Consider the following 23,431-nt stretch of genomic DNA (forward strand, 5'->3'; position numbering starts at 1 on the left):
CGACCTACACGTGCCCTCGTTACACAAACAGTGTAAAAGCACAGCGGCACCCATAAAATAAAATAACACCAGAACCAAACTGATGTCACGCCCCCCTGGACAGGTACTCAGGTGCGCCGTAAGTTGAAAACCCCAGATCTAGGTTCCTAGGTGATTATACCCCGGTTAAACCTCCACCCACGTGATCCTAACCACTCACATGATGGCAGGGTGGGGCAACGGCTCTGCGCGCCACCCCATTAAAGGGTCAATCCCCGGAACTCCACACTAACGTCTTCAAACCTTCAACTCAAGCACTCGGGATCTAAAATGATCGTCGACTCAGTTTCTGTGTGGAGTTTGCATGTTCTCCTTGTGTCTGTGTGTGTTTCCTCTGGTTGCTCCGGTTTCTTCCCACAAATCTAAAGATGTGCAATCAGGATAACTGGAGATACTACAGTTCACCTAGGTGTGTGTGTGTGTGTGTGTGTGTGTGTGTGCGCGCCCTGTGATGGAGTGGCGACCTGTCCAGGATGTTTCCTGCTTTTCGCCCAATGAATCTGACCCACTGTGACCTTGACCAGGATAAAGTAGTAGTAAAAAAAAACAATGACTGAATGAATGGTGAAAGAAAAACCCAAACAAAAGCAGCTACTGGGGGAGTGTATTTACTTCTGTGGCAGATTCGATGCCAACTAGGCACTAGGCAACTTAAGTGCCAGGCAGAAACACACCCTGGCACCGGGACCCACCGCCACCCTGAACAGAATGAGCCGGTCATAAAAACTGTCAGTGCTCGTATAACTAATCACCGAATAAACACTCCGCTCGGCCTCGCTGCCCTCGTCGACCTAACGAGCTGGCATTCGTGCCAAATCCTCGTTTTGAGCGGCGGGTACCGAGCGCTCCTGGTGGGCTCCCGCCGGCCGAGAGTTTAGCTTTAATTAAAACGACGAGTTTGGGAGGATTTAAAACTCATTAAAATCTGGCTGTGGTTAAACGGGGTGTAAACGGGGTGGAGTATCCGCCTCTCTGACACCAGTTAGCTTAACGTGAGCGACGTTTAACCAAACCGGACCTCAGGGGGGTCGGGCGTCAGGGGTGGCATGAGCTGATGTAAACCAGGCGGTGACAAAAACGACGTCTCCGCCCGAAATGAGTGAAAGGAGAAACCACAGGATGGAAGAATAATAAAAATAACTGGATTGTGATTGGTCAAAAGTATTGGGACGCCCCTTCTAATCCAGCCACAACACTTGCTAAGAGCCTGATTCCTGATCCCTCAGCTGGAAGAGCGCCCTCGTCTGGTCACACAGACCTTACAAGAAGGTGCGACGTGAAGGTGCGACTGGCCGCACTAAAACACAATTTGGCGAAAAGTATGTGGCCACCCTTTTCATTTCTGAAAGGTGACACCATCCTGAAATAGGAGCACATGGTCAGAAAAGAGTGTCTGCACCATAAGGTGCACCTGCTAGTTGAGTGAAAGGAGAAACCACAGGATTGAAGAGCAATAATAAAAATAACTGACCATTTTTTTCACAAGCTGGATTGTGATTGGTCAAAAGTATTGAGACGACCCTTGTAATCACGTGTAATCAGCCGATTTATTACTGCAGCTCCACGTTTCTGGATGGAACCGCCCCCGGGTGGGACGGGTGCAGGGTGTTTGGGTTCGGCCGCTCCCGAGTGGCTGAGGCTCAGCGCTGCTCGTTCAGGCTGAAGGTTTAAAAGCGTCCTTTAATATAACGACTCTCAGCTGGAGAAGATTTAATCTCCGCGGCGTTAAAACAGCGGCGATTAGCACGGGGAGGAGGGGGTTCGGCGGGGTTAGCGTAATGGGATCGTCTTGGCTCCTCGGAGGAGGCTTTATCCTGGAGGAGCGGCTTTTTATCGACGCACGCCGGCGCGAGGAGACCGAGCGGATTCTGTCGCCGGTGTTACGACCCGAATGTTAATGAGACTGCCGGGGCGTACCGAGTTCCTGCCTGCGGCTCCGGCGCTTCCGTATCTCGTGAGTCAGTGTTATTGAGGTGCGTTAGGCTCACGCGTGCAGCGTTTACTAATTCACGTCGCAGAGCTGGTAGAGCGCCCCCGTCTGGTCACGCAGATGTTAAAGCAGGGGGTCCAAAATAAATAAATACATCAGTAATAAAAAATATTGGAGCCACCATGAGGTTCAGGATCATTACTGCAGGTGTAACGTCGTTATTGGTTTGAGAAAAGGTGATGTGGAGCGCCACACAGTGTCCAAACTGGGAATTACTATTATTTTTAGATCTTAAACCTGTGGGCCAACTTTCATTTAATTTCTAAAATACCTCACGGGCCGTTTCAGAAAGGGTAGTTTGGACACCCCTGCCTTAAAAGAAGGTACACAATTTGGCCAAAAGTATGTGACCACCACCGTTATTTTATTAATAAATAAACGGAACCCCACACATTCTACATTTACATTTTCAGCATTTAGGAGACGCTTTTATCCAAAGTGACTTACAGTACTGTGACAGTAAACAGTCTGAGCAATTGAGGGTTAAGGGCCTTGCTCAAGGGCCCAACAGTGGCAACCTGGCAGTGGTGGGGCTTGAACTGGCAACCTCCTGATTACTAGTCCAGTACCTTATACTTTATACCTTATATGATTTTAAGAGGGCGGCACGGTGGCTCGGTGTCTGCGTGGGTTTCCTCCGGGAGCTCCGGTTCCCTCCCACAGTCCAAAAACATGCAGTCAGGATAATTGGAGACCCTGAATTGCCCTATAGGTGAATGTGTGTGTGTGTGTGTGTGTGTGTGTGTGTGTGTATGTGTGTGTGTGTGTCTGCCCTGTGATGGACTGGCGCCTCGTCCAGGGTGTTACTGTGTGCCTTGCGCCCATTGAAAAGCTGGGATAGCGCCCCCTGTGACCCTAATTGGATAAATGGTTAAGACAGTGAGTGAGTGAGTGATATATTAGGAGCACATGGCCTGAAAAGAGTGTCTGCGCCATAGGGTGCACCTGCTAGTTTAAAAGAACTTCACATTTATTAGCTGCCAGTGATATGAAAACAGTACAAATGTAAATGTGTGTAAGTAAGTGGAAAATCTTAATATGAGAAGCTCAGGGGTCCACGGTGGTTGCTCCTTATACCAAGCTAAGCATCTTGGTGCACGAGGCTTTGACACACAAAAATAACAAAGCTCCATTTGTTGCTGATATTGAATCTCTGAATCTTAAAGCTGCTTATTTAAGTACGTGATCAATATTAAAACTCTGTTGGTTGCCTCATGTGACACTAAACCCTCACATATCACAGAGCTAATGATCAGAGATCGTTATAACGTTAATTATAACAGATTAACATGTAGATTTCGAATCATTGCCGATATTTAAACACACCAATAATAAACGACGCTCTTTCACGTTCCGATTCTGTTCGATTTCATGAACCGCGCCCGTTTCTGGATCCCGTTTGTGAAATTCCTGGAGACGAGCGTCAGTAATTCCTCCCGAAGTGGCTGTTCAGTTTACTGAGCGGAATAAAAATGTCAAACTGAACCATGACGTAGCGTGTCTCCTCCAGCACCTCCTCCTCCTCCTCCAGCACTATCTCCAGCTTCCCTTCTGCATCCTGGTACCGGATGGAGAAGCTCTCTCCGGCCCGGTCGTACAGAACCTCCGCCGGGTTTGATTTAGATATAGCCACGGGAGCGCTGACGCACCAGAACGGCGTCTGAGCTTCGTCGAAAAGCGTCAGCGTCAAAATACAGCAGTTCTGAGGAGACACAAACATCCCTGTGGTTAAGGTACTGGACTTGTAATCAGAAGGTCGCTGGTTCAAGCCCCACCAAGGCCAGGTTGCTACTGTTGGGCCCTTGAGCAAGGCCCTTAACCCTCAATTGCTCAGACTGTAACTATAATGTAAATGCCTGAGATGAGTTTTTATTTTACTTTGATCGATTAATCATAATAACCTGAACCAACACTGTACAGCCAAAAGTATTCGGACACCCTCACAGAAGTATTAAAGTGTTTAACACTGTTTTTGTGACACTATTGTATTGTAGCTACTCAATGTGATTCCAAATTATGGACACCCAGACCTCCTGTACGCACCATAGAAGTACATTTGAGTAATTTTAGAGTACTGATCTCTGGATACCTGGATGCATCCCTGCAGAGCTTCGGTTCTCCACGGCAGGCTGATGTTTGCACACAGAGGGACGTGACTGGACCTGTTCTCCTTCTGAAGAACCCTCAGCAGGACGTAACCTCCGTCTATCTGATCTGATAACGAAATAATCACGATTTACTGCTCGATAAAACAATAAAGATCAGAGTTTACAGACACTTTGAAAAAATGATGTGGGTGGTGCAGCAGTATACCTACTGACCTGACCGAGCACTGAACAAACACACTTGGCTGTGCCTGGGGGAGGAAATGCTAGACGGGGTTAACCTTCCTTGCTACTGTGTGGTGGAGAAATACAGAGAGAGTAGCGTAATCCTCCATACATGAGGCGTGTGCTAGTCTGCGTGCCTCTCGGGCCGGCCGAACTCATATATACAGATGATTCATTTGGTTAAATTATAATGAATATAAATAAAAAGAAGCCCCTGCATGGCAGCCTTTGAGTCCATGGTGCTGTGAATTGGTGCAAATTCCCTTCGTGACCTTGGTAAGAGACCACTGTTCCATGTATTTTTTAATAGATGTGATCAAACTAACCCATAAACAATCGGTGAGAAGGAATTAGGAGACCATGTCACATTTCTACAGCACCAAATGTATTATTTAATTAAATGTATGTATGTGTTTGGCCATATCTGTTTTTAAAATGTAATATTACAATAAAAATAATAATTATTATGTACATTAGATCAGACTTTTGGACCCGTCAGCAGGTTCTGATCTGTTTTAATGGTGGTGTGGAGAACGTGGTGCTCTGGCGCCCTCTAGCGTTCACACCATGAAATGAAACGTAAACTTTAGATGACTTTTAAGATAAAATAAAATAAAACAGCTTTATTGTCACTGTACAAGTACAATGAGATGCTTAAATAAGGTCAATTATATAAAAAGTGATGCTAGGAATCTAGCAAAATAATAATAAAAAACACAAATAAAGTGTTTATTTGAATAATAAAGTCTCTGGTGAACAAAGTAAACATACCTTAGTACAGTGCTTTGCAATTTGGGACACAGCCACTCCAAATGGGCTTATACAATTCAAAATGAATTGAGATTAAATTGAGATTAGGTCGTGATTAGGTTGAGATTAGGTTGAGATTAGTTGTGTACCTCTCCTGCAGTGCAGCTGGGTGAAGCGAGTGGAGGTGATGCTCGTCTCCGTGTTGTGCAGTTCGGTGTGGACCGAGTAGCTGTGCAGCCCGTATTCAGGATCGAGGTCGTCGAAGCGAGCCGCCGCTCGGCCCGGCTCATACATGCTACAGGGAACAGTGAGGGACAGAAACACCATTACATATGATCTAAAACCTCACATGTGTACCACATCACTGTAATAACTCTGTTAGATTACATACAGCGGGTGGTGTGGGTGCTGCACAGCTTCAGGATCCTCGTTACCTTTCTCACCTCAGGTCACTGTCTATAAACGTACATGTGATGTTTCCCCTCTGACCACCCAAAAACATGCAGAAGGTGGACTGGCTGCTCTACGCCGCCCCTAGGTGTGAGTGAGTGAGTGATGCATTCCAGGTGGCACCAAACTAACTGAGACCCTGGAAATGTTAGAACCAACAACCTTCTGATTACTTGTAAAGTTCCTTTAACCATATATCAAACATTATTATTATTACTATTATAATAATAATTATTATAACTAATTGTTATTATTAAATTATTATTACTATTAATATTATGACTATTTTTTTACTATTATTATTATTGATATTGTCATTATTATTATTACTTTATTATTATATTATATTTTTTATTAGATTATTTTTGTTTTGTATTTTTATTTTTATTATTCATATTATTATTATTAATGTTATTATTATATTATAAACATTATTATTAATATTATTGTTATTATTATTATTGTTATTATTAGGATTATTAGATTATTATTATTATTATTATTATTATTATCATTATTATTATTAGGATTATTAGATGATTATCATTATTATTAATATTATTATTGTTGTTATTATTATTATTGATTATTATTACTATTATTATTATTGATTATGATTGGGAGTTTATCCTGATTGATTAAACCTAGACTGGTATGTGGGATTATAATCAGAGTGAATAATCTGATCCTAAATCTGCAGTAGTGATGGACCGTGTGTGAGTTTCTTGTTACAGTCCCAGTGTTGAGCATCACCAGGAGATGGAGTCGTTATCCAGCTAATCTATTAAACACCCTGCAGCTCCCCAATCCACCTGAGCTCCACGTCCCAAAAACCAGCGACCCTCACCTCCTCATCACCACCACCAGGATCTTTATGGTTCAGTTCAACACGTGTTCATACGAGACTGAAAATCACTGTAATAAACGTACGTGGTGGAGGAGCCGAGCAGATTCCTCTCCACCAGTCTGTGATGATGAAGGTTCAACAAAACAAAAGCCACTTCCTGTTGATCCTGGAAATCGAAAACACTTTTTAATGTAAACAATGCAAATAATCACCTCATTAAACCAGCAACCTTCTGATGACAAGTCCAGTGTATTAATGATATGATTTAATAAAAATACAGCGTCTGTTCCCCGGGGCTGCTGGGATTTGATGTTTTGCAGGATGGAGGGGGGCACTTACTTTTTCACAGCACCGTATTATTTGGACATGATTTGGGTTTGGTTGGTCCATGTGAGCACACGTACCTTCCAGACCCCCAGAGTTAATCCCTTCTCTATATACAGCAACCTGACGAGTCCGTCTGAACCACACGGTGTACCGACACCCTTATTCAGCACCGCCGTATTAAGGAGGGACCGCCGACCCGGTCTACAGGAGCACAAGATACAACAAATACATCCATTACATCAGAGCTTCTCACATTCAGCACTTACTGTGCCAGTCTTTACCTGAATGCGAGTGGGCAGTTAATGGGCACTGGCATCACTCCGTGCACTTCCAGTGTGGTGGGTTTATCGAGCGTGGGCCAGTTCCCTGAAGTCCAGCTCACGGTGACGGAGGCTTGGCTAAAATAAACCCGAGTGTGTGCCGTTCTGTTCTCCCGTCCTCTTACACCCCTCACCGTGATCTCCCACTGGATACACAGAGTCCTGACAACACAACAACGAGGATTAAGATCATAATGCATATAGTTCTGGACACAGGTACTAACAGTGTGTGTTCAGGAGACCAGTCAAAGTTTCCAGTAGATAAAAAAGCTTCATTGATGATCAGAATGTATCAGGATTTTGTGCCAGTTGTGAGGTCAAGCACTGATGCTGGTTGGTTAGATGATTGGTGGGATGTTTAGTTGAATGGATGTTTGGCTGGAAGGATGGATGTTTAGTTGGATGGATGGTTGGTTGGTTGGATGGATATTTGCTTGGTTGGTTGGATGTTTGGTTGGATGTTTGGTTGGATGGATGTTTAGATGGTTGGATGTTTAGTTGCATGGTTGGTTAGATGGTTGGTTGGTTGGATGTTTGGTTGGATATTTGCTAAACTGGATGGTTGGTTGGATGTTCAGTTGGTTAAAATCAAGAGTACCTGGTGGAAACGTATGTAAAGTGTATGTAAACTTTTGACTGGTTTTCGGCTGAACCTCTTTCAGTGTAGCACCGGTGACGGTAAACAGGATTCCTGAGTGGATGCCGTTAGTCAAAACGTAAATCCAGACCAGTGCCAGTGTGAAGGGAAGGAAACGGGTGACATGATGGACGTTAGGGTGATATGATGGACGTTAGGGTGATACGATGGACGTTAGGGTGATACGATGGACGTTAGGGTGATACGATGGACGTTAGGGTGATACGATGGACGTTAGGGTGATACGATGGACGTTAGGGTGACACGATGGACGTTAGGGTGATACGATGGACGTTAGGGTGATACGATGGACGTTAGGGTGATACGATGGACGTTAGGGGTGACGCCGGGCGCCCCGTGGCATTAATCAGGCCGACTCAAACAGAGCGTGAGTGCTGAATCCCAGAGAGCTTCGATTCTGATGGTTGTTTGTGTCTGCGAGTGTGTGCGGAGTGTTATTATGGAGGTAAATCTCGTCCTCTCGCCGACGGGCCAGCCGACGGGGGAATGGTGCGGGCGCGAGGACCGAGCCAGGCAATTTATTTCCACGTTTTGAGAAAACCAGGAGAACAATTACTCCCACCCGGCCTGCGCTGAGAGAGGGGAAATCGAGAGGCTCAGCAGCTCTAAATCAGAGGTTAAAACTACAGCGGCTCCGGCGGCGGGATCACGCGCCGTTCCAGCACCTCGTTTTCCCAAAAGAGCGATGAGATGTGGTGTCTGATGCTAACCTTTAATAAACCTGGAGTGTGTGTGCGTGTGTGTGTGTGTGTGTGTGTGTGTGTGTGTGTGTGTGTTCAACTCTACTTTTAACTCTAGAAACTACAGAATTATCACCTGATGATCAAACGGAAGTGGATGCTGGAACCATCTCACACCTACACTATACGATCTAAATTATTTGGACACCTGAGCATGAGGACATGAGGACAGAGCGACCTCTGAGTGATCTTTTCACTTCTGAGAAGTCTGTGTGTGGGAATTTGTGCCTGTTTAGTCAAAACATGATGGTATTTGTATGGCTGGGATTGACTGGCACTGATTACTGATTGATCAGTCGGTGTTCCGGTTCATCCCAGAGCTGTTGAGTGGGGCTGAGGTCATGTCTCTTCAAGTCTTTATAGAGCTCGCTCATGCTGGAACGGGGATGGGCCTTCCCTAAACTGTTGCTGCAAAGAGAGAAGCGTATCTACCCATATATAAATAGTTTATTACACCTGTTAGCGATTGCTATGGCTGAACTATGTGAATTTAATTATTCGAAGTGGCGTCCCAATACTTTTCATTTGTTTAAGAGGACTAGTAATCAGAAGGTTGCCGGTTCAAGCCCCACCACAGCTAAATTGCCACTGTTGGGCCCCTAAGCAAGACCCTTAACCCTCAAGTGCTCAGATTGTATTCAGTCATAATTGTAAGTCGCTCTGGATAAAGAAAGCGTCCACTAAATGCCACAAATGCAGCTAAACGTCAATATTCCACCCACTAATGCTCTTGTGGCTAAACGGATGCAAAATCCCTGCAGTCATGTTTCAAAACCTGGGGGAAATCCCAGTAGAGTGAGCTTTGGTACAGAAATTAAAAAACACACATGAGTTTGGAACAAAATCATTAACAAGCACATAATTTGGGCGTCCACATACTTTTGGCTGTGTGGTTTATGTGTTTATCTGAAGTGCCTGAGCGAGAGGAGCTTCTGCTGCTAATTACCGGCGAGATGAAACCGCACGCTGAACCTCGGAGACTCCCGGCGCGGCGCTCGCGTTCCTCGCCGCGTTTCCTCTGTCAGAGACGTTAGAGCTGCCCTGATTATACGGCGCCAATTAGCGGGCGCGCGGGAAGGTTCTGACATGTTTTGCTAACATCTTAACCCCTGTGTGTTTACGTTCTTGGAAATGTTCTGCCCAGCCGGCGCAGGGAGTCGAGGAAGGGTTCAGGAACAGTCGTTTCTAACAGCTGTATAAGCGGTTAAGGCATTGGGCTGGTAATCGAAAGGTCGCTGGTTCAAGCTCCATCACTGCCAGGTTGCCACTGTTGGGCCCTTGAGCAAGGCCCTTAACCCTCAATTACTTGGACAATATGCTGTCACGGTACTGTAAGTCGCTTTGGATAAAAGCGTAAATGTATAATGTCAGCAGTTCAGGGAAGGACCTTTATGAGGTCATTTATAAAGATGTTTATTCTTGTACTAAGTTTGGAACACAGTCGTGAGCAACGAGACTTCATTGCTTGTACAGACTGATCCTGATCCAGGTGGATCCTTTTATACCCGATCATGCTACCTCACTTGGTACCAACTACTCAAACACTCTGTTAAAGTTTTAGTCTTATGTTAACTCTGTCCCAACTTTTTTTGGAGCGTGCTGCAGGCATCTCATTCTAAATCTACAAAAAGACCTTTTACTTTTTTAGTTAAATAAATATTTGAAAGTATTAACAAATATTAACAAAGATTTGACTTTTTACTGCGCTTTACAAAGCGTCCCAACTTTTTTGGAGTAAGCTACGCGCATGGATTTTAGAATTTCAAATTCAGTGAAAGCACTGCAGTCTTTTCTTTCTACTTTTTTATTTAAATAAATATTTCAACGTATTCAAAAAATCACAGATTATTCTTATTACTGCGCTTTACAAAGCGTCCCAACTTTTTTTGAAATAGGGTTTGCAATTAAAAATGAATAAATGAATAAAAAAGCTGCTAGAACACAGGCGTGCTTGTATACAGTCGAGCAAGCTTCATAATGCTGTAGACTTTGAGGCTGCCATGCAAGCCTTGAACTGTACACTATACAGCCAAAAGTATTTGGACACCCGACTATAAGCTGTAATGTGGTGAGGGTGGGAGGAGGAGTAATGTGTCGAGTCTGAGAGACTGAGAGACGCTTATAGTCCTGATTTAGCTCCATCTGATTTCCACCTGTTCCACTCAGAGAAGCTTTAAGAGGAAGAAGATTTTCATGTGATGATGAAGTGAAAGCAGCGGCGCATCAGCGGCTACGAGCTCAACCACAAACATTAAAAAATGCATCAGAAGGCAACTGTGTACAAAAGTGATGGAATTTGTTTTTTGAAATTCTAAATAAATAGAGTAAAAAAGTGAGGAAACTTTTTGAAGGCCCTGGTAAATAAACGATGGTTTCACGTCTCACCTGAGGAGCTGGGCGGTTCGGCGTGGCAGGCCGGTGTAAGGATGGACGACTCTGAGTTCTTTCCTCCAGTCCTTGTGTGGGCCGGACAGATCTCTGAAGAACCGTCTCCTCCAGAATCCCTTGCGCTTCTCCTGAACGCTGGCCGCGTCCAGTCCGTCGGTCAGGTGCTGCACCGGTCCGGACGTCACCACGTTTGCTCGTCGGTGGGAGTAAAGGTGGTACCATGTTGCACTGGGGGGAGACGCTTCGTTATTATTGTGGTTAAAAGCGAGAACCGAGCTACTAGTCCGATAATTAGAAGCTGTGAAGCCTTAAAGCTCTAAAGCTCCCATCAAGGAACGTGATTCCCAAAATAATATCATATCTACTTCACACAGGCTTCATTAAAGATTTTAATTAAGCTTCTTATATCATGATACCACCTCCACCACACTTTACAGTTAACTTTCTATCCAACTTAGGGCGGGGTGGATCCTTAAACTCTCCAGGGCATCCGTCAAACATGATTCACTCTTGAAAATGTGCTGCTGCTCCAGAGTCCAAATGGTCATGACTCTAGTCCTGGAGCTCGAGGGTCTGATGCAGTCTGATGGCTCAGGATCGATGAGATGTGGAAGTTCTCGCTCCTTCTGATCTCCCTGGGGTTCATGGTTGCTTTCGTTCTGGCTCTCACATACGTCCTCTCAGGGTTGTTGATGGTACATTCTGCTCTTATAATGAGGGGTGCTGCTGGAGTCTCCCGACTTATTATTTTGTTCCTCTCATAGTTGGACTAGATATTCTGGGTTCTTTTACCTTCACGTTGCCAAAAACCTGGGGCGGAATCCTGTGGATTTGAAGCTGCCAAACCCCCAAATGCCGGTCCTGCTGTTCACCATCAGACAGGATGATGAACTGATGATCATTTCCTTTACATTCTCTTTAGTACTAATGTAATAAATCTAAATTTCTTCTCTCGTCCGCTCACGGATCTGGTTCCTCTCTAGGCTATAATTTTAAGAGAGGTTTTTTCCCCACTGCCCCCCTCGGCTGCTCACTGGGGGGTTTGGATTTTTGTACATTTGCTTTGAACCAATGCTCATTTAAAAAAAACTGCTATACAAATAAACCTGACTTAATTATTCTTTTATAAATCTGTGGCGGGGAGATCTGATTGGACGAGCGGGTGAATCTGCATGATTCGGGGTGTCTATTTAATCACCTGTTACCTCCCCAGTAGGCGCCCTACACCTAAAAAGAAGAACAGAGGAAGGAAGTGGAACGAAGATTCTGAGATGAAGGAAGCCGTCCAGCCTCATATCTGGCTGTGAGGGCTACAGATAAGAAATGAAACACGTCCACGCTTCAGAAACTAACGTGTTAAAACTGTAACTCACTTGTCGTTGGCGAGCTCGTTAAAACTCTTGTTAACGAAGCTGATGCAGAACAGAGAGCCGGCGTCCAAATAGGACAGAATCTTCACGATCAGCTCCGGTGGCAACCTACACAACGGCAAAGACAAAATATATAGGATCAGATACGTGCACTGTTAAACACGTGTGTGATAATATGTTTATTATCACAAAATGTACTGAATATGTTTCATTTATGACATAGTTATTGGCTGTTACTTTACTTTAAATACTAACGTCACTAGTCGCCCTTTTTAAAATGAGGACATGTTTTAAAATCCCACTTCTTTATTTCTATTCCGAAGCCAGACTAGAGTAATAAGGTGAATCACCTCTCTAAGTAGCTCTCAGATCTTCTGGTGGTGGATCTGGACGATGGTTTGGGGTTGAGTGGTGATCGTTGTACCAGAACATGGTTCTTTCTGTTAAAAGAAAACAGACAAAGTAAAAATATATAGCTTTATTACAATAAACCATACAGCTTTATTACAATAAACTTTAACATAAAAAGGTCCTGGGTTCGATTCCCAGGACGAGTGGTCCGGGTCCTTGCTGTGTGTGGAGCTCTGTGTGGGTTTCCTCCTACACTAGCCCACCACTGTTATCAGTCAGCCGGGCGTCTACACAGGCATAAGTGTGTGGTCGAAGCACTGCGATGCACCCAGTAAGGGGTGACGGGGCCCACCGCCACCCTGACCAACAAAAGCATCATCGTAATTAATATCTTAATTAGTTATAGTAAGTAAGTAAGTAAGTAAATTTGATTTATAAAGCACTCTTAAAACAACTTATGATTAATTATAATGGCAGGTCTGAGTTTCTTGGTCCTTGGATCACACTGGAGCAACAGGACACATTTCTTCTCAGCACTGGCACTGGAGATTGGCATGTTCTCCCCGGTTTCTTCGTGGTAGTCTTTTCCACTCCTCCCAAACATACAGAAGATGGACTGGCAGCTTTTAACTGGCCTGATTTGATAACAAGTGTGTAATTAAGTGAGTCCTGTGACTCCTGCCAACTACTGTACCCAGGGTGTGCTCTGGCCTTGCGTCGGGCGTTTCTGGGTGGGTCCGCACCCAGCGCGACCCCGGTCATGATAAAGCACTTGGTGGACAAGGATAAATGCATTATTTTTAGTATTATTTAACGGTGTGGAACGCTGTGCACCTCTATGTGGTGCACGGAACACCGCGACCCTGGTTGTAGTTTAGCAAAACAAACCCCAAACCGAAGCTTCTCACCTGTGCGTGTGGAAACGTGCTGAACTCATCCGTCCTGTGTTTCTGTAGAACTTAAGACCGACTTAATTCCACCTTAACACTTTAAACACGTTTTATAAATCATTCAATTTATTTTAATTCGTCTGTTTAATTGAATTACTTTCGAGAGAACTCGAGAAGTATTCGTAACCATGACAACATCACAAGCACTACGGCGCATGCGCGGGGCAAATAGAGTCGAGGCTGCGCTGCCTGAATTGTACTGCGCATGCGTTACAGGCCCTGTCAACGTTACCGTTACCATATTTAGCACAATGCTAACATAATGTAATGTGCCCATTGTGTATCAAATGTTTTCGACGTGGAATAAATAATAAAATGTATATATATATATATATATATATGTGTGTGTGTGTATGTTATGCCATATCTGACATAAAGTGAACAATATATAGAAATATAGAGCAAATACACCTTCATATTGTACACAGCAGCAACAGTTGGACAATTTTCGGTTAGCCTTACTGTTAGCCTTTTTTGAACAATTAAAGTTTTAATAGATAAATATCAGACAAACAAAAAGGGCCCATTTACCCATTTTTCAATTAAATAAAAAATGAATGACCAAAGGTACACGGACCGGTCTGTAACGTTTCTTGCCCCACCTACACAGCCTGCTTCAGTGCACTTAGACCCTGGTCAAGAAGGGTTACCATATTAGAACAGGTACTTCAGTACAGTGCAACAAAATATGTCCCATACCATAGGTTACCGTGCCGTGGAAAATGGGCATCTGCCCACAATATACCCAGGATCTTTTTTTCAGATGGTCAGATCCGGATTATGTGCCAAATTACCAAGGACCAAATTCTGCCAGTTTTGCATAAGGATCATCATAAGGATGAGTGGGTGGCTAATCCGGTAACCTGTCTAGCATCCAGCTCTGCGTGGCATCATTTCACGTTGGCATATTGAGTTTAATCCAATAAAACAACCCAATAAAATTACCTTTAACGATCAGATAATCTTATTTATTTCTATTTAACCTTTAAAAACTCTTCTTACAAATTAGAGCACAGTTTTAACTGCTAAAAAGAGGATGCATGGTCCTCCTACTAATTGTAAGTAAACGATTCAGGGTCTGTTAATGCTTTGCTCTTATTATCTTATTTCACTTTTGGAATTAAGCTTTTTAAATAGAAGTCAGACACAAACCACAGACTTCTAATTAATCCCAGAGATGTTCAGTGAAGCTAGAATCGAGCTGTACAGGCCTGTGGAGTTTCTTTACACCGAATTTGAAGAGTTTTATGAACCTCGCTTTGTCCACAAGAGCACAGTCACGCTTGAACCAAAAAGGGCCTTCCCTAAGCTATTGTGTGTAAAAGGACAGATTGTAAATAAGTCAATGACAGAATGAGTAAAGCATAAGCAGGTCTGTAATTAAATGAACACTTCCTCGCTCAACCTCCAGCTCTCCCATTCCCTCCAGAGTAACTCATCCGTGTCGGTGTGGCACGACTTACATAATAGCACCAATTAGTAACTTAGAAGTGACAGTTAATTAGGGAGGTTAAGTGATGGTTCAACAATCCAAACACACACTGTCAGACTGAACATCACACGCTCACGGAAAGTTTCACCCCGCCGTTTTTAAAATGTCAGCGTATCGTTAAACACGGCGAGATCAGGAGCTAAACGAGCAGCTTATTTATTAATTATCTTACTTAATTAGCAACGTTTACTATGAAATACGTCCAAACAGAGCAGTTTAATTAGCCAGCATCAACTGAGATCTCCAAATTATTATTCACTGTGTTATATACAGTGGCACAGTAGTGCAGTGGGTCAAGCAGTTGTCTGGGCCTGTGTGAAATTGGCATGTTCTCTGTGTGTCCTTGACAATGTTTGTACATACATACAGCACCTTAGATGGCACCACTTGATTGACCAGCCTGTGACATCTTTGTGCCCATATAAACAAGGCTTGTTTGAATGCAACCATCACAAAGTACTCTCAAACTCTCAATGCTGTCCGTGTTTGTCTACTGAGGCTGCATGGCTGCACGATTCCATGATAACAGTGGGTGTGGTGGAATTCGACGGATACATTAATAAAAGGGCGTCCACATTTTGGACGTGTTTATCTCCCATTTATCCACCCGTTCAGTCTAAATGTGATAGGATGTTCCACTGGATGGCGCTAGAGCTCCTTTATTTATCTGCTCTTTAAAACACAGGAGCAAACCAGCAACCCATCTTCTCCTCATACACACTCACCCATTCATCAAGATTCATCCTTTTGCTTTCTTTTATCCATTAAAAGTCAATTTAATCAATTTAAATAGCAACATTTGGTCTTTTATTTTGTGGTTGTTTTAGATTTCCATTTTGAGCAGATCATATTTATATCAAGTTGCATTTCAGCAGTTTGTAGAAGAAAAGAAGATGCATTTATTAATTTATTCAGGTGATTCAGGTGACTGGGTGATGTGATGGTGAGGGGTGCACGGTAGCCTGGAGTTCTCTGGTGTGTGTGTGTGTGTGTGTGTGTGTGTGTGTGTGTGTGTGTGCTTATAAAGGAATGAGGGGGAGGAGGAATCTTCTTCATTCTCTTCTGAGCTGCAGACGGACCCACACATCCCATACAGCGATGGATCGACCAGGTAAATAAGAAATGAATGTACAGTTTTTATTTACAGTAGAACCTGTATGTACCTGTATGTACAGAGTTAATAGTCATGTTATTGCATTCAGGTGTGACATAGATGTTGGATTTATGTCTATATTACAGTCTACAGGGATACAGGCAAAAGATAAAAGTTTTATGTATTTATAATAATGCACGCAGAAGAGAAACGATGCACGTTTATAGAAATATAATGCATAATGCATGCAAAATATTTAACATCTTGTTTGAGCTGGATGCAAAAAACTTTGCAGCAGAACTTGTGTGACATGAATATGTTGCTTGTATATGCAAGTAAAACACAGTGCAGTCAATTACATTATAATTACATTGCAATTACACTGCAATTACACTATAACAAAATGTTAAAAGCATATAAGCATTGTTTGCATATTACAGTGTGTAATGCAGATTTCACATCTACTGTTTACTGTAATTGAACATCAAATAAATAAAAATGAAAAGTAGTTTTAAATACAATTTATATGACATATAAAAAAAACCTTAGAATTAAACTATAAATTCTATTTAAATGGAACATGCATGACTGGAAATGCTGTTTTTTTTATATTGTAATAAATTACATAGTCAGTGATGTTGCTTGTATATCTTAAAACACAAAGCAAGAATACAAAATAAAAAAAAAAGTTTTTAATTGCTGATTTGTGGGGCTAAAACTGCAAATACTGCAAAAACGGACAAAATTAAAAATGTTTTTTGTTGTTTCTTAGTTTTAAAGACAGCCTATCATGAACACGTACATTTCATATTTTATCTTTGCATCTCAGGACTACAATGAACATTTTGCACGGCTAAAAATCGATTTTAATTTTGAGCTTTTTTTAAATTTTATTTAAAAGTTGGAGTTTTAATACTGACATGCATGTCCAAACATTGCATATTTTCCAATGCAGTTTGTGCACTTTCAATTTAAAGCTTACATTTAAACACTAAAAATTATTATTAATATTTTAATTTCAATTTCAAGTTGCAACTCAAATATTGCATTTAAAACATGTACATGGTTTTATGTTCACATTTAATTTAAAGATAGTGAAATTTATATTTATTAGCTCAATATGCACATATAATTTAATAGTCTGAAGTCTGCTTTAGTAGTTTTATCAGATGATTTAAACCCATTAATTAAATGTACATTAATATAATCTACATTTATTAACGGTGTATTTGGATCTTTATTCTTTTAACACGTCCAGTGCTCTATGCAGGTACAAGCTTATGAAAAATAATATGATAGAATTACAAATTTATAAATCAACAATCCACCAAAATTATAAAAAATTTAATTAACATTGTGAAATTCTTAAAGAACAACTAGTTTTCTGTCTGTTTTTAAATTTAAAACCTCAAATAATTTTTTAGACATTCGGTCATTCAAAAAGTGACGCAGATATATGTTTTATTTTCTTTTTTATGATCTAGTATTTAAAATATTTACAATTTCTCTGAAAGTAAATGTGATATATTTGTGAGATTAGTATTTATTAGTTTGTATATTCTAATGTTTTTACGTGTATTTTTGCAGACTCTCTGAGTAAGGAGCTGTGAGGATCGCTGCGAGGAGCCGGAGGGTCGAGCAAGCATCACTCACAGTGAGAAATAGCAGGGGAGAGAGAGAGAGAGAGAGAGAGAGTGGTTGGAGATACGGTGATCTGAACCCCCTCTGATTGGGATTGTACAGATTTTGGAGAAACCCCTTTCTGCGATCATGTTGGGGCGCTACGCTGTGCCCATGTTGGCGCTGGTCCTGGCAGTTCTGCTGCTGTTCGGGGTGGGTGTGTCTCGGGGACAGAACGACACCGAGCCCGTGGTGCTGGAGGGCAAATGTTTGGTGGTGTGCGACTCGAACCCCTCCTCGGACGGGGGCGTCACGTCGGCGCTGGGGATCTCGGTTCGCTCAGGTAGCGCCAGGGTGGCGTTTTCTGCCATCAGAGGAACCAACCACGAACCCTCCGACATGAGCAACACCTCCACCACCATCTACTTCGACCAGGTCCAGCAGCCTTTTGTTCTTTACTCATTTGGGATTTTACAGCGTTGGGTAACGAGTCATATTAGATTTAATTATCATGTAACTCGACATAAAAGCACAAACAATATTCCTAATTTATTTATTTTATAGTCTTAATCATTGGTTTACTTAACCAATATTTTTTAATTCTGTTTTTTTAGTAAAATAAAATATTTTTTTGGTTTTATTTACCTTTTCTAAATCTTCCCAGTCAAAAATATTAATAAAAGAATTAAAGGATTTATTTTTATAAACATCACACACAGTTACAATAAATAGATAAAAAAAGAATAAAACTATAAATAACTATAAATAAAATTATTTATTAAATAAAATTATTTACTGTTTGTAAGCATAGGTAAATAAAGCATAAATAAATAAATAATAATTTTTATAATGAATAACAGCTATTTTAAGGCATTTAATTAGTTTTTAATTCTAAGTTAGAATATATAAAAATATAAAAAAATATAAAATATAAAATCCTATTTTGCACCCACCCACTTGTCATTAATTTCATCTAGTGATAAATAATAAAATCAATAAATAAAATCAATAAAAAATCAGTCGATTTTTTTAGTTTTAAATTAAAAAACCATTTCCATAAATGTTTGGCACAAAGCATAAATATTAATTTAATATAAAGTGAATAAAGTCTTACTGCCTTGTTAAAATATGCTTTATATACATACATACATACATATACACACATATGTACTGTATACGCTGCATGTACGCACTATACACACAAATCATACAGTACATACAGAGAGTATACATCATACATACACTTCATTCAGCACATTCACTACATAACTATACACTTAATACAGTTAAATCTTATAATTTATATAACGTTTATAGGAAATCACAGAGAAATCCTTGCGTATGGTAATTCTATGTGGAGCGCTGTAGGGAAAATAACCGCTCCATGTGAGGAACGTGTGTATGTCCTGTAGAAATAAACCACACTACTGTTTATTTTAGATTTATACCATTTTTATTTAGTTATTTCCTAAATTAATGCCTGCACGGCATTTTAAAAGAGCTGGAAAATAAAAACCGAGAAGATCAGGAGGAGATTGTACTGTAAAATACAATAAATAAATAAATAAATAACAAAACAGGAGATTCTGTCATAATCTGGTATAAAATGGAGCTTTAATGAAAGGTTCAGTCATTAGGGATTAGGAACAGGTGGAAAAACTGCGAGAACGAATTGTCCAACAAGAATAACTGCAAAAAATGTCGAGGTTTCACCATCTACTGTCCATAATATTATTAAAAAGAGTAAAATAATTTATACTGAATGTGTGCGACCTTTGATCGCTCAGACGGCGCCGCATTAAAAATGGACCTGCCTCTGTAATGAATAGAACAACATGGACTTGGGACTGTTTCAGAAAACCCTCGTCAGTAAACACAGCTCACCGCCGCATCAGTTAAAACTCAACTATACAAAGCGGAAACCAATTATCAACAACATCCAGAAACGGCACCGACTTCTCCTGGCTCATCTGGATGTACTGTTGCAGAGTGAAAACATGTGCCACGAGTCCACAGGTTTTGGAAATAATGGGCGTCGTGTTTTCTGGGACAATAAGTGCAAAGTTTGAAACCCAGTGCCAGTCATGATACGGCGGAGTGTTGGTGCCATTGGTATGGACCACTGGCAAATGCTGAGGGGTACATAATGCATTTTGGAGCAGCAAAGACGGTTAGACGTCTTTTTCAGGGACGTCCATGCTTGTTATATAGTATTATAGTAAGAGAGTGCAGGTGCTACACTGGCCTGCCTGGAGTCTGGACCTGTATCCCACTGAAAGAACATTAGCATTATGAAGCATGATTTTTATATAAGCAAATATCTGCAGATATAACCAAAAAAATAACTACATATGACAGGAATTGTGGAAGGACTCAGAGAATGTTGGAGAAAGCTGATCCATCTGTGCAGCCAACCATCACAAAGCAATCTTTACACATTCTGAAATTAGGCAAGGCTTTTATGCATTTCACCCCCTTCAGTGCATGATATCATGGAAAGAAATGTGCATAGAAGGGGAAATGCCCAAAAACGAATGCCCCCAACAGCACTGCATTAAAGCTGACCAATCTCTCCAGGTCTGTTCAGGGTCTGGTATGTCCAGTTATGTCATTTCTAGCTTGTATATTTGTGAGAGCACCTTCACAACTACACATTCTGGAGCAACATGTTCTGCTTCTAGCTAGTGTCTTCTATCAGGTGCTAGACTGGCCTGCCTGCAGTCTAGAAAATGTGCAGAGCATTATGAAGCACAAATTACAAGAACAAAGCTCCATACAGTTCCTCATGGTTCCTCAGAGAGTGATATCAGGTGCAGGGCTGGCCTGCCTGCACAAAAACAACAACAAAGCTCCTTATGGTTCCTCAGAGAATACTATCAGGTGCTAGGCTGACCTGCCTGCATTCTGTGAAATGTGTGATTCCTCATGTGACGGGTTAATAACAAACCAAAAGCAAAATTGTCACTTTTAACAAATAAATAAAAACAAATATTACAGACGCGTCTGTATCCTTGTGCCTCTGTCTGCAGGTTTTGGTGAACATCGGCAACCACTTTGATCTGAAGGCCAGTGTGTTCACGGCACCCCGGAGAGGAATTTACAGCTTTAGCTTCCACGTGGTCAAGGTCTACAACAGACAAACCATCCAGGTGAGAACAGGAACATCACAGGGTGTATTTCTGACCATTGAAAAACCTCGAGGCCGGGATTAAAGCGGACGGATTTTGGATCGTTTTCGTTTTCAAGGCTCATGATCAGGTGTCCTCATACTTTAGGTGTGGTGGCATCACTGCACACCTTGTGGAATTCCCTCTCTGTTTTCAGATGGACGTCCAGAGATGCTCGGTATCGTAAATCTGGAGCATAAAAGCCCCCCGAAGGAAAACACGTGTGACCGGAGTTATTAAAGCCAATAAAAATGGCGGGGAACTTTTGTGCTGACCGCTCTTTGTGGTGATATGAGGTTTGCGCGGCGCTCCGACAGTATTTTGTGGTTTATTGGTTTTACCCCGTGGGGCTTTTATCCCTGCAGCAGCTTATAAAGCTTTGTGTGCTCATTTCAGTGCCGAGATCCGACACACGGTGCAGAAAAAAAGGAAATCAAGCGAGGCTACTGCATAATAAACCAGTGTAAAACCCGGAACTGGACCAGCCTGGCCCGGGGTGACCGGGGTGGCCTGTAGACTGTTTTGGAAGGAGCAGGACATAGGGATTAGAGTCAATAAACACCTCAATATTTTTTTTGTTGTTGTTTTGGCCGCTCCCGTATTTAGGCGTTGCCACAGTGGATTGGTCCTGTACCAGACTCGGGATGTAGTTTTTACCCCGGACACCCTGTCTGACACCCTTCTATTATTATCAAGGCTTGGGACCTGCACTGAGAGCGCACCAACAAAATCAAGTGCACGCTGCCTAATCATGTCCATGCACCCAACCGGCTGATTTTTGGTGTGCACATGCTTCCTTTAGTCAAATATACACATGTTGGCCCAGGACCACAAATTCCCACAGTTTAGTCCAAAATAAAAGGCAAGATTGATTTCTACAAGTTCACGGTCGGGTTTCCGAATACTTTTGGCAGTATAGTTTACAGATTCTAAGCCCGTAGTGATATAAAGCTTGCTTGGCTGTATATGAGCATGCCTATGACCCTGGCGAGAGACCGCTGTTCCATGTGAAGACGAACTAGACCTATTTATATGGACACCAAAAATTCAATCATAAGCAGTAACGAGGAGCACTACTAAGTATTTATTTATTTATTTATTTTTTTATTTTTTTATTATTTATTTATTTATTTTTATTTTTTATTTTTTATTTATTTATTCATTATTTATTTTTTTTATTTATTATTAATTTATTTATTGTGTATTTGTTTTTTATTTATTTATTTTAATATTATTATATATTATAGAAAATACAGATGCTGGCACGATAATATTAAACATAAATAATGAGCGCTGGCGTGTGACTCTGTGTCCAGGTGAACCTGATGCACAACGAGTACCCCATCATCTCGGCCTTCGCCGGGGACCAGGACGTGACGCGGGAGGCGGCGAGCAACGGCGTGCTGCTGATGGTGGAGCGGGAGGATCGCGTCTATCTCAAGCTGGAGCGCGGGAACCTGATGGGCGGATGGAAGTACTCCACCTTCTCTGGATTTTTAGTCTTTCCTCTGTGAACTCGCTCCTGACTGTCTGATGAGCGCCGAGGATGAATATTTATACTATATATATATTAATATACGTACATATTAAATGCAGATATACTTATATAACCTGGACGATCCTGAGGAGACGGAGGACGAGAATCATGATGGATTTATCGCCGGAGAGAGAGTTTATGTTTCTGTCCTGAACCTGGATGTCCATATTATACAGATTTAAAAATAAATAAATAATGAAGCGGAACCTGGACTGCGTTCCTTCGTTTGCTTTGCGTTGTGTGTGTAGAGCCTCACGATGAGCGTCGGACCTTTACGAACTCTTTCGGAAGGTGTTTGTCTGTGGTGTTCACAATGTTTCCCTCCGGATTCCGGACATGTCTGCCCGGCGCACGCCACCTCCACCACGCCTTGATTACTAAACGAGAAAAACACGATATATAAACTATAGAGCTGAATCAGCGGACGAGGACGAGCCGAAGCTTTAACCGAGCATCTATCAGAATTTATGAAGTACCTATTATTCCCATGCTGTGTTCGACGTTCCGGATCTGCGTTAACTTTGATTGATTTGGTGTTCCTTGCTCACAAATGTGCATTGTGGAAAAATAAATCCCTATACTGATGTCCCGCCTAATAAAATATTGTATTGTACGTGTGTCTGTTCAGTCTCGTTCATTACGGCTGTTTTGGGGAGACGCGCTTGGAGTTAAATTCTTATAAACATTTGACTGTCAAAGTGTGTGTGTTTCCACCACTACGCTTCCTAACAGGTGTAATAAATCAATCATATTAAAGAAATGAGCAGAAGCAGAAGCAGAAGGTCGCTGGTTCAAACCCCACCACTGCCAGGTCGCCACTGTTGGACCCTTGAGCAAGGCCCTTAACCCTCAATTGCCTGGATTGTACACTGTCTCTTTGGATAAAAGTGTCTGCTAAATGACAAAAAATTTAAATGTAAACGTAAATGATTGATAAAGTGCTTTCGACTTGGCAGCAACAGTTTAGGGAAGGCCCCTTTTCCATTTGGGCATGACTGCACCCCCGTGAACG

At 41.9% G+C, this 23,431-nt stretch overlaps 2 protein-coding genes across 3 annotated transcripts; one reads left to right on the forward strand and one right to left on the reverse strand.

Annotated features, from left to right (window-relative positions):
* Positions 1-2,372: 2,372 nt before the first annotated feature.
* On the reverse strand, positions 2,373-13,606 carry fbxo15 (F-box protein 15). Of its 2 annotated transcripts, none has more exons than XM_062985631.1 (10): positions 13,469-13,606; positions 12,560-12,649; positions 12,213-12,317; positions 10,837-11,067; positions 7,015-7,215; positions 6,811-6,934; positions 6,490-6,572; positions 5,259-5,404; positions 4,119-4,243; positions 2,373-3,731 (listed from the first exon to the last, which is right to left on the reverse strand). In XM_062985631.1, the coding sequence occupies exons 1-10, from the start codon at positions 13,495-13,497 to the stop codon at positions 3,453-3,455; spliced, it is 1,413 nt and encodes a 470-aa protein (XP_062841701.1). In that variant the 5' UTR covers positions 13,498-13,606; the 3' UTR covers positions 2,373-3,452. The 2 variants fall into 2 exon arrangements, with proteins under 2 accessions (XP_062841701.1, XP_062841702.1); XM_062985632.1 differs by having other exon boundaries at positions 3,556-3,731; positions 4,119-4,238.
* Positions 13,607-16,044: 2,438 nt separating this feature from the next.
* cbln2b (cerebellin 2b precursor) lies at positions 16,045-23,024 on the forward strand. Its single transcript, XM_062985628.1, has 4 exons — positions 16,045-16,113; positions 17,683-18,150; positions 20,745-20,864; positions 22,199-23,024. The coding sequence occupies exons 2-4, from the start codon at positions 17,866-17,868 to the stop codon at positions 22,394-22,396; spliced, it is 603 nt and encodes a 200-aa protein (XP_062841698.1). The 5' UTR covers positions 16,045-16,113; positions 17,683-17,865; the 3' UTR covers positions 22,397-23,024.
* The last annotated feature ends 407 nt before the right edge of the window (positions 23,025-23,431 follow it).

This window comes from Trichomycterus rosablanca, chromosome 23, assembly GCF_030014385.1.
Source record: "Trichomycterus rosablanca isolate fTriRos1 chromosome 23, fTriRos1.hap1, whole genome shotgun sequence".
NCBI classification, from domain to species: Eukaryota; Metazoa; Chordata; class Actinopteri; order Siluriformes; family Trichomycteridae; genus Trichomycterus; species Trichomycterus rosablanca.